The 12351-nt window shown below is 35.5% G+C and overlaps 1 protein-coding gene across 3 annotated transcripts in view; it reads right to left on the bottom strand.

Annotated features, from left to right (window-relative positions):
• The window catches only part of MEIKIN (meiotic kinetochore factor), a 142569-nt gene that overhangs the window by 68372 nt on the left and 61846 nt on the right, over positions 1 to 12351 (bottom strand). For all 3 annotated transcript variants that reach the window (XM_074231296.1, XM_074231310.1, XM_074231301.1), the window contains exons 8-9: positions 4412 to 4495; positions 1691 to 1819 (exon numbers count right to left, since the gene is read on the bottom strand). In XM_074231296.1, coding sequence (XP_074087397.1) covers positions 1691 to 1819; positions 4412 to 4495 — 213 coding nt within the window. The remainder of the gene's footprint in view (positions 1 to 1690; positions 1820 to 4411; positions 4496 to 12351) is intronic.

Here is a 12351-nt window from a genome sequence, read left to right as displayed (position 1 = left end):
ACTCCAGGGCCAGTGCTCTATCCACTGTGCCACCTAGCCACCCTATCAATTTTATTTTTGATGAATAAATAGCCATCACATTTGCCAGACTCTCATTATCTCTCATACCTAGACTACCATATAGGTCTCCTGGTTTCTAATCTTCCCTTCTTTCTAATTTGTTTAACATTCAATATTCCTAAATCATAGGTCTGACCATATGGGTCTCTTGCTTAAAATCTTTATGGGGCTCTCTATTGATGATGATAATGATGTCTGTCCTTCATTGTCAAAGAAGAGCATGTCACCAGGTAAAGTGATGCCATAAGCCCTTGAATTAGATTGAGTGAGGGACTGCTGTGCTAAGTCATCACTTTTTCCTCCAGAGCCTTCTGAGCCCAGTGACCAGATATGAATCAGAATGATTGGAAATGACCCTGGATGTGAGGCAGTCATAGGCAAATGGTAAGGGGTAGGTAGCTCAAGGTCACAAAGCTATTATGTGTCAAGTGTTTGAAGCTAGATTCAAACTCCCATCTTCCAGATTTCAAGGTCAGTGCTCTATCCACTATGTCAACTAGCTGCCCTGGGTCTCCTTCTCTATTTCACCTCTAAGATGAAATATAAACACCCTGCCATTAGAGTACTTCATAATCTGATTCCACATGACTCCCCAGACTTATTTCATACCACTCCACCTCATGAACTTCAACTACTCTAATAAAACTGGATGAAACATCAATTTCATTACTGTTCTACATATTTAAAGGCTCAATTCATGTGTCAACTCCTCTATGAAGACTTTTCTCAGTTACTCTATTGCTAATATTTTCCAGAATATAAGTTCCCAGAAGGTAGGGATTCTTTGGTTTTGGCCAGATCTACAATGCTTCTTCTTTATAGCCTCATATCAATGGAAATTTATTTATTTATTTATTTATTTATTTATTAGGTTTTTGCAAGGCAAATGGGGTTAAGTGGCTTGCCCAAGGCCACACAGCTAGGTAATTATTAAGTATCTGAGATTGGATTTGAACTCAGGTACTCCTGACTCCAGGGCTAGTGCTCTATCCACTGCATCACCTAGCCACCCCAAATTTATTTATTTTTAATAAACAATAAATAAATAACTATAGAAGGGCATTTGATGGTCATATATTGAAAATGAGGGATAAAACACTGATAGCCTGCTGCACTTGACTCAACATCTGGAGAATGTAAAATAAAAACCTAAAAATGGACATCCCATCTCCTGGGTTTGACAACTGTGGTCAGAGAACCTGACCAACAATTGTTCAGGATGCAAGGACATGGATAATTTACAATCTGTCCTGATGGAGACAATATCAATTAAATTCCCCAGTTCATAGACAGTTTGATGAAATAATGGTAAAATAATAGATCAGAGCTTGAGAGATCCTTACAAACCATCTGACCCCACAATTTTATTTCAAAGAGTGAGAAAGAAAAAAGCCCCATAAGTAAAGTGCTTTGTCCATTCTTCTTTGACATGTTCTAAGGTGTAACTTAAGGTACTTGTCCTTGAAGCCCTTCCTGATTCCATCAATCTTTCCCTCCCTTGAATGTCCTCAGAGTCATTCACTCATATGGTAGTTGAGTGAATAAAGGAATGATTGAAAACTGGATATAGTTACTAGTATATCACAATTTATATAAAGACTGGGTTAAGGAAAAATTTTAAAAAGATTACCTTCAGAGAATCTTTTTTTTCTTCTTCTGAACTTGATGCAGGAACAATTTCATCTGAGTACACATAATTACTTATATTTGGATTTAATTCTCCTCCTAAAGACAATTTTTGTACTGGGGACAAATTGATCTATATTTCATTGAAAGAGTAACACCAAAAAAAATCTGTTAAGTTGACTTATAAACATGATTTTAAGTATTTTTTCTACTATATTTCCAACATACCTTTCTTCTGTACATTGTAACACTTCAGCTATATAGCAACCACATCAATTATTAAGACTCTTGCTCACCAGTAAGGAAGCCAAAGTAGACATTAAAACCATGAGATACAAGTCACAAATTAGATGGGCTAAAGTTAACATATTTTCCAGTATTACCCTAATTGAGGCTCTCATCAAAAATTTCTTATACTATTGTAATCACCTTATAATTTTTTTCTTTCACAAATGTTCTTCTCTTTTCCCTCCTTTCCACAGTTGCTAACAGGACCATATCAATTCCCTCCTGCCCAATATACTCTAATGGTTCCCAATTGCCTCCAAGATAATGTATTAACTACTTTCTTTAGAAAAGCTCTTCACAATTTGGATCCAGCTCACTTTTCCAGAATAGTTGTGTGTTACTTTCCAGCCAAATTAGTGTATTTATTGGAAATGACATTTCATCTTCTGCCTCTTGGAATCGTAGCTCAATTTAAGTACCACTTCCTTTCTTAGTCTGCTCACTCACTAGTACCTGTATCCTCTTTAAATTATTTTCTATTTACATATATAAGTACATGGTGTTTGTATTGAGAAGAAATAAGTAATTAGAAGACAAGAACTATTTATGCAAAATATAGTTTTCAAATTTTTATTTCTAGTACCTAGAGAATGTTAGGCATGAAACAGAAGTTATTGATAGATTGCTTTCATCATAAGAAAGCACTTATTCAGAATCAATTATTTTACATGTAATTTTTTGTTTACATTTTATGTAAACAGACAATTTACATTTGGTTTTCAAAGCCACAGTAGATTAAAAAAGAGAAAACTGAAGGGATACTTAGGTGTACAGAAGTTCCTAAAGGTAAATATGTTAATAAGAGCAAGAAGTAATAGCCAATGTATATAGAAAGGGAAAACAACAAAGCTGTCAACAAAAACAACAAAACAATTATACAATTCAAAGATGAAAACAGCCTTAAAGCTTTGAATTTGTTTTAATTTTTGCTTTTTTGGCCTTAAGCTTTGAGATCATCATCATTGTAGTGTTCCCAGCAAAGTACACTAATGAATGCTCATAATGATGATCATGAATTAAGAGTTTGAAGTCCAACACATAAAACATATGAACCATCAAAAATGTTTCAAATCAAGATTTACCACTTCAAAAAACAAACACTTGGCCATTTTCTACACTCTCTTTTCTAAAATAACGTATCCCTGAAGGGATTCAGATTACTATGGTTTTATTATAATTTTTTTCCATTTAATTACATGTCCTTTCCCATTCAATTTCTGCCTAAGTGTGCAGTTTGTCAAAAATGCCAGACTTGGCTAAAGAGTCACATCTATTTTAGATAGTTATAATTGGGAATATGACATAAAGCACATCAAGAAGTAAACTGACCAGAACATCTCGCATATGACCATAATGGGATATGATAAAGAACTAGTGAGCCAAAAGAATAATGGGTTGCCCTAACATGTATATTAACAAATACAAGTCTGTTAAGGGTCAAAACCTGGTGTGAATCCCTAAATTGAAGACTGGAGGCATAAAACTTTATGAGTACACTCAGACATTTTCCCTTACCACAGCTGGTCTTGGAGATCTCACCATTTGAAGAGCCCTGCCTTCAGTCAACAAACAGGGCAGATTGCTTTCATGACTACTTATTCACTTGTTTAACCCAAAATACTTTCATGTACATTTGATTAAATTGAAATATAAATATATATTTTTGGCCATTGCTAACCTAATATGCCTTTTTCAATTCAATAAACATTTGCTACTATATTTTTAGAATTCTCCACTGTGGAATTCTAGTATCAACTGCATAAGAGGGGTCTTAAAGAATCAACCTAATTCCCAGTGATAGAATCATTGTGACAAGAGTGAGCATCTACCATCAAAACATCTCTGGGAAGATCATTTAGTTACACTATGCACATCTTAAATGTATATGATTACTTATATGTTGACTGTCACTAGAATGTGGCTTCTATGAGATAGGATCTCTGTTTTTAATCTTTCTCTATATGCAAATACTAAGCACAGTGTCTTGTGAATGGATAGTAAAAGTGTTTAAAAAATGCTCACTTAGTATTTGATTTTTATTTTTTAAAGATACACAAAGCATTCTTGGAGCACATTCAATTTGATTCAATTTCTCCTCCAAGCACTATATCTACAATTAAGTGTAAATTTACATTGACTTTGATTTACATTGAAAGTTAGATTAAAAATACAAATCAAAAGAATGAACCACTTTCTAGTGGGGCACTCTGAGATCACTACAAGATAACAAGGAGCACCCTATCTTCTCTTTCAAAGTTTCCGTAGCTTATCATTATGAATGTTATTCTCAAGCTGAGAAGGAACCTTATTTAAATAATCTAAATTGAAAATACTTGAGGTTGAAATATACTTGTGAAATATGGTGAAATTCTAAAATTATTATAGCATAGACTCAATCATCTATGGATTACTACCATTTGGTCCATCTTTAACTTACCTCAAACCTGCCTGTCTCTGATGCTGGAGAGCTCGTCAAAAATCCTCTATTTTTCTTACCAACAGGAACAGAAAAGTTTGCTTGCTATAAATAAAAAACCAATATATAAAAACCTATATATACACATATATGTTTATGTGTAAATGAACATATATAAACATATATGTGTATATATGCATGTGTGTAAATAAAATTTTAAAACATACTCTGGGACTCCTCTTCTGAAGAAACCTCCATGGGTCCCAAGGGTCCATGTTTGTGTCATTCCCAGCTCACTTTCTCTATGAACTATCTATCTCCTCATCATATTTGCCTACTTCAGTATGAGACTATCCTGAGACATGCTTACCTGATAGATAAATCCTGGATAGTTTTTCCATTTCTTGAACTCTCTCAGTCTCACTACCTTCATTCCAACTCACTTTTTCAGTTGCATTATCCCCTTCTACATGTACCCTCTCCCCAACTTTCCATCTCCCTAATACAATCTTCTTCAAACAGAATGCAAATTCCTTAGGAACAGGAATCATTTTTTAAAAAATTTGCATCCCCAGTGCACTTAGTACAGGCTTAATAAATCCTCCCTGTTCTGCTCCCTTTCTCTTTTCCCCCTTTTGCTTGTGTAACTTAATTTAAGAAAGAAAATTGGGGAGTGTACATTTTCTTTTTGATCATAGCTATTTTCTATTTTAGTTTTTAATTGTCTTGTGCTTAAAATGATTAACTGGACTTTCCTTTGAAACTGAGGCAATGGCAATGGCTGAGCTTAGCAATATCTCCTTCCTTTTTGGAAGTTTGGGACTGAACACCAATTCGAAGATTTTTCTACTTTTTCACTTTCTGATATAAACATATAATCATTTGAATTTTTAAAAATATTTATCATTATCGGGATTATCAGGGAAGTAAACCAGAGCCAGAGAGATACTACTTATATTTCTACTATCCTCAGACAGGGAGATTCATAGGATAGTAGTGATGGAAGCCACCTAGGATATCATCTTGAGTAGCCTCTCCTTTGTGAGGAAATGGAGTCCCAAGTTGCATATCAAAGGTCACTGCCTCAAAGCCAAAGCAAGAGCCCTTAAATCCTAACTCCCAAACTAGTTTTCTTTCACATATTACTTTTACACTTTTTTTAAAAAAAAATTTCCACCATCTACACGCAAAATCAAATTTCAACATTTACTTCCAAAACTTTGAGATCCAAATTCCCTCCATTCCTCCCACCCTACTCCCCCTATTGAGCAAGTAAGTTACTTGGTTTTAGGTTAAAAATGTGTAGCCATGAAAAACATTACTACAATAGTCATGTTATAAAAGTAAACATAATCCCCCACCACACAAAGAAAAGCCTCAAGAAAAACAAAGTGGGAAAAAAAGGCATGATTTCAGTCTGACACAATTATCTCTGTCTTTGAAGTGGACAGCATTCTTTATCAGAAGTTCATCAGATAGATTGTTTCAACATATTTTTCCCACAGTTGCTATTGCTAGCTGTATTTCCTCAATTCTATTCTCTTCTACCCCATTTATTCTATTTTCTCTCTCCGTTAATCCTGTCCCTCCCCCCCAAAATGTGTTATAGCTTACTTCTCTCTCATCTGATCTTCCCTCTCTTCTATCACCTATATAACTCCTTCCCCTCCCCCTGTTCCCTTTCTCCCATCCCTTTCCTCTCCTATTTTCTTCTAGGATAAAGATAGCTTCTACATCCATTGAGTGCTTATGTTATTCCTTCTCTGATTCATCTTTGATAAGAGTAAGACTAACTCACTTCCCCTTACCTTTCCCCTCTTTCACTCCACTGCAAAAGTTATTCCTTGCCTCTTTTATGTGAAATAACTTACCCCATTCTACCTCTCTTTTCCCTGTCTCCCAGTACATTCCTTTTTTCCCCATTTACTCCATCTTATACCTTCAAATTCAACTCCCTACTGTGGCTTGTCTATATATGCTCCTTCTACTGCCCTATTGAATAAGAAGGTTCAAATGAGTTATTAGTACAATCAAATCAAATACAAACAGTTCAACATCATTAAGTCCCGCATAATTTGCGCTTCCCATCCACTCTATGCTTCACTTGAGTCCTGTACTTGAAGATCAAACTTTCTGTTCAGCTCTGGTCATTTCAACAGGAAAGTTTGAAATTCTCCTATTTCACTCAACGTCCATCTTTTCCCCTGAAAGAGGATGTTCAGTTTTTCTGGTTAGCTGATTCTTGATTGTAAACCAAGCTCTTTTGCCTTACAGAATATCATATTCCAAGTCCGATGAGCTCTCAATGTTGAAGCTGCTAAATTGTGTGTTATCCTGACTGTAGCTCCACCGATATTTAAATTGTTTCTTTCTGACTGCTTGTAATATTTTCTCCTTGACTTGGGACTTCTGAAATTTGACTATAATATTCCTGGCAGTTTTCATTTTGGTATCTCTTTCAATTTCTATTTTTACCCTCTGCTTCTAGGATATCAGGGCAATTATATTGGAGAATTTTTCATGAAAAATGAAGTCAAGGCCTTTTTTCTGATCATGACTTTCAGGTTGTCCAGTACTTTTAAAATGTTCTCTCCTGGATTTGTTTTTCAGGTCAGTTGTTTTTCCAATGAGGTATTTCATATTTTCTCCTAATTTTTCATTCTGTTTTGTTTTGTTTCTTGATTTCTCATGAAGTCAGCTGTTTCCCTTAGCTCCATTCTACATTTTGAGGAATTATTTTCTTCAGAGAGTATTTGTATCTCCTTTTCCATCTGTGTCAATTCTGCTTTTTAAGGTATTCACTGGCCATTTGGACTAATTTTTTTTCATTTGACCTGAACTATTTTTTAAGATGTGATTTTCTTCAGTATTATTTGACATCTCCTTCACCAAGCTGCTGACTTGGTTTTCATGATTTTTCTGCATCATTCTCATTTCTCTTCCCAATTTTTCCTCTACCTCCCTTAACTTGATTTTCAAAATCTTTTTTGAACTCCTCCATAGCCTTGGAGGACTTTGGATTCAGAAGCTTTGACTTTGATATGTTCTGAGTGTGTATTTTGATCCTTTGTAGGACCAAAATAATTGTCTATAGTTGGATTTTTTTTCTTTTTGCTGTTTGCTCATTTCCCTAGTCTATGACTTGATTTTAACTCTTTGTTAAGGTGAGAAATACTTCCAGGTGGAGAATGCATGTCCCAAGTTTTTGAGGGTTTTTACAGCTGTTTTCAGGGGTACCCTCCAGGGAATCTGCAGGTTCTCAATTTGGACAGGGTCTTTATGAGAGACTCTGACTGCTCCCCTGGCCTATCTATACTCTGGTCTGTGGATGACCACAAGCATTCTCCTCTGCCCTGAAGCTGTGAGGAGGGTCCCTGCTCAGTCACAAGCAGTAAGTTCTGTTGTATTTCTGTTCCTTTTCCTGAGACTGGGGCCCAGATTGCAACCTGTATCTGAGTATGGGCAAAGCAACAGAGTCCTGACTCAGAGAAGCAAAGAGACCTCTGCAATCTCCCCCAACTTCCTTACTATCTGTGCTCTGGAAGAACCTGCCAGGTGGCTCTCCAAGCCAGCTCCTGGTCTCCTAGGGCTGTGCTGAGGCCTGCACTGGACTAGGTTCCCCTCTCACCCTGGTGCAATTTCCTGCTAATCTTCCAAGTTATTGTTGGTAATCCCGGGGTTGAGAGATCTAGAAACCACCGCTTCCATGAACTCAGGCCCACCATGATCTGTTCCTGGACAACTGGAGCCAGTTTGTGCTGGCTAGGCCTGGGCTGTGCTATGGCCCTTTCTAAACATGGTGCAATAGACGCTTCCTGAGGATCTTCCAAGTTGTCTTGGGCTAAAAAATTATTTCACTAAGTCTTTTTGTGGGTTCTGCAACTCTAAAATTTGGTTAGAGTCATTAAAAGGTCCTTGGATTGACTTGGGGGAGAGCTCAAGCAAGTCCCTGCTTTACTCTGCCATGTTGGCTCACCCAAGAAAAAGATATTTAACATCAACATGAAAAAATGATCTCTTACTATAAGTATAAGAATAGAGCATAAACATATAGAAATAATAATAATAATGATGATGATGATGATGGGCTATGACTAAATTAAATAAAGTCAATTAGCCAAGTTGATGAAATAACTTTTTTGCTATAAGTAAGACATTATCATGAAGAGAATCATGTGAAACAAGAGGTACATGACAAAATATGTTGCTTTAATATAAAAAAGATAAAATTTTTGATTATTAGATAATTTAATTTTAGCAATGAGGGTCGAATTGCTTTGTCCTATATTATACTTGTTTAATTTGTTAATTTTTGTTATATTAGTACTACTTTTCAAAGCAAATAGTTCAGAAATTATATTTCTTAACTGGTGAGTTCCTCTATTTCTTAGTAATTTAAAATCTAAAATTATGTGAGGCTAAAATTACTTTACTTTCTATCATATAAAAATGCAAATCAGGAAAACAATTATGGCACAGAAGCATCTATCTATTGACATAATAGAATTTTACAGTTTGACTGGTAGAGATTATATTCTATGCCAAAATGAAAGCAAGTGACTTCTGAATATGGAATTCCTTAATTACTGAATAAATTCCTATGTTTTCAAAGGGGTGACTTGGAGTAAGTCACAGGAATACCGGAAGTCAGATAAAGCAAAACATTTAGAATACAGATATTCAGTACATATTACTCACCACCTTTTCCTCAAAGACATCACAAATTTTTAAACAGCCTATTGTGACTTTTCCCCCCCGAGATATCTTTATTATCCAGGAAACTATAGGACAAATAGCAAATTATTCAAAAAATAAAATTAGTTTTATAAAAAACTTTACTATAGTGTATGTCTTCCATTTAAAGAAACAAAAAAGTATATAACTTTGAAAACTATGGCAAGGGGGAAAATGATCAAAGAGAATCACATAATATAAAATGGTCTCCCATATAAAACTAAAATATTTTTGCAAATACAAAATCAGTACAATTAAAATTATTAGGGAAACAGGTAACCAGAGGAAAAAAATTATATATAAAGGAATATAAAGGCAACCAGTGTAGGTGACCACCTCAAATAATTTACCTGAGAAGGGGAGGAGTCTTATAAAATTTTAGCTAGCAGGGATGGTCATATCAAGTGAGAGGTTTTTTTTAAACAACAGGAAAATATGGATGTGGTTTGTAGAAAATGAAGAAGCAGATAGTAAACAAGAAAAGTTTGAAGACTAGAATGTGCTAGTAAAGATAGGAGGAGATAAGATGAAGGAATATACAGAGAGTCTTCCTGTAAAAAGGAGAAAGGCAGGGTAGAGTCAGGATGGAGGACAGAAGCCAGGAAGTTGGCTGAGCTCTCCACATTAAATCAAGCCTCTAAATAAATCCTAGAGTATCATAAACCAAAAAAGATGGAGGGAATAAGATTTCCAGTTTAAGATCTTGAAAGGACTTCAGGAAAAGTTTTTCTCCTTTGGGTTGAGGGGGATTGCAGCTCAGAGCAGGTAGGATGCAGGCAAGCCAACATGAGGCTCTTAAACACAGCACAAATCAACAACCAAGGCTCCTCAGTCTGGACTCAACAGACCAGAAGTAAGTATAGCAAGCCAGGTGTGAGACCTCTAGACCAACGCAGAAGACAAACAGTGAACCCTGGAATTTTGGCCTTGTGGGCAAATGTGCCAGGAAACCACAGTGCAGTGGGCACATTGCTAGCACCTGAGGCCACAGCACTGAAAGGGGACCTCTGGTCCCTAGTACATGAAGATTGGGACAATGCCCTTGTGCCCTAGGAGCAGAGCTCAATTTTTTTTTAAAAAAATGAGTTTTTTTTTAAAGAGCCCTAAGCATAGAAAGCTACTTTGGTGACAGGGAAAGTCAAAACATGAACTCAGGAAAAATTATCAAAGAAATTGCTCTGATATCCTAGAAGCTGAGAGTAAAATAGTCTTTAAAAGAATTCACTGATCACCCCCTGAAAGAGATCCCCAATGAAAAGCTCAAGGATTACTGTAGCCAAATTCCAGAATCATTAGGTCAAGAAGAAAATACTACTTGCAGCCAGAAACCATAGGCAGGAAAACATAGGCCTTAGCAGCTTCAATTATTAAAGGATTAGAGAGGTTGGGATATGATAACCAAAAAGGAAAAGGAGCTTGAATTACAACCAAGAATCCACCAATCAGCAAAACTGAGCAGAATCTTTCAGGGGGAAAAGATAGATATTCAAAGAAATAGGGTACTTTCAAATTTTCTTAATGAAAAACATTGAATGGAAATTCAATCTTCAAATAAAGGATTAAGTGATTCATAAGAAGGAAAACAGAAAAGAAAAAATATTAAATTAAACTGTTTACATCCCTGCATAGGTAGATGCTATTTTTAACTCTTGAGAACTATATCTCTATTAAGCCAATTAAAAGGAGAATACTTAGACAAAGGTCGTGGGTATGAATTGATTTTAATTTGATGAAATTTAAAAAAATAAGGCATAGGAAAAAAAAAGAATTGTCCTGGGAAAAGAGGAAAGGGGGAGACAGAAAAAGGTAAATTACATCACAAAAAGAGACATAAAGGACCTATTATAGTAGAGGGAAAGAAGGGAGGGGGTGAGCCCTGCTTGAATCTTATTCTCATCAGATTTGGCTAATTTGAGTTTAGAAATTCATCTTCCCTCAGGGAAATGAGAGGGGAAAGGAGAAAGGGGGAAAGCAAAGGGAAGGTGGAGCTGATAGAAGGTAAGGGAAAGGTAGAAGGGGAAAAGGAAAAGGAAGACAGAGGAAGGGTTGATAGAAAGGAGGGCACATGGCGGGGGAGGGGTGAAAAGTATTAAAAGGGGGAAAATAGGATGGAGGAAAATAGTCAGAAATCATTAACTGTCAATGTGAATGGGAAAATTCCTCCATAAAATGGAAGTATATAGCAGAGTGAACTAAAAACCACCATCTTCCTCCATCACTTCCTTCCCCCCCCCTCCAAGAAAGCAAGCAGTCTGATATAGGTTATATAAGTACAATCATGTTAAATATATTTCCATATTAGTCATGCTGTGAAAGAAGACTCAGAACAAAAGGGGAAAGCAAAGAGATTCCACGGAGTAAAGTAAAACCTTGTCCAAAATATATTTTAGCTGAAGTAAAAAATAAACCAGCAGGGTTAGTAGCTCTAATCTCAGACAAAGCAAAAAGTAAAAATAGACTTAATTAAAAGACATAAGGAAAGAAACCTTATCTTGCTAAAAGGTAACATAGGTGATGAATATCAATACTAAAATATAAACATATGTAAACATAAACATAACAAATATAAACATATAAACATAAATATAAACATACTTATGGAGGAATATTGCATCCAAAATCTTAGAAAAGAAATTAGTTAAGTTTTGAAAGAAATAGAAGCAAAAGTATTCTAGAAAGGGATCTCAACCTCCCTCTCTCAGAATTAGATAAATCTAACCATAAAATAAACAATAACAATGTTAGGGAGGCGATTAGAATTTTAGAAAAGTTAGTTATGATAAACCACTGGAAAAAACTGAATGGGGATAGAAAGTAATATTCCTTTTTCTTACAATACATGGCATCTACCAAAAACTGACCATGTTTTAGGACATTAAAAAAAACCCTCATAATCAAAGGCAAAAAAAAAGGAATAGATATTAAATGCATGTGGAAGATAGAAATCTTTCTATTTCATTAATTGACCATATCCCCCTTGAAATATTATGCTTTATTTTGCTGGGGATATGATTTGATTGCAGTCCTAGTTCATCTGCCTTCCAGAATATCATGCCCCAAATCCTTTACTATCTCAGTCACCAAGATTCCCCGATATGTGAATTGTTTCTTTCTGGCCACTTGTTGTATATTACTATTGACTGGATAGTTCTGAAAATTGGTCATAATGTTCCTTGTAATTTTTATTTTGGTATCTCTTTCCTGAGGTGATCAGTGGATCTTTCAAT

Source organism: Macrotis lagotis, chromosome 1, assembly GCF_037893015.1.
Source record: "Macrotis lagotis isolate mMagLag1 chromosome 1, bilby.v1.9.chrom.fasta, whole genome shotgun sequence".
NCBI classification, from domain to species: Eukaryota; Metazoa; Chordata; class Mammalia; order Peramelemorphia; family Peramelidae; genus Macrotis; species Macrotis lagotis.
Note: the sequence above shows the minus strand (reverse complement) of the source record. Positions and strands in the feature narration are given on the sequence as shown.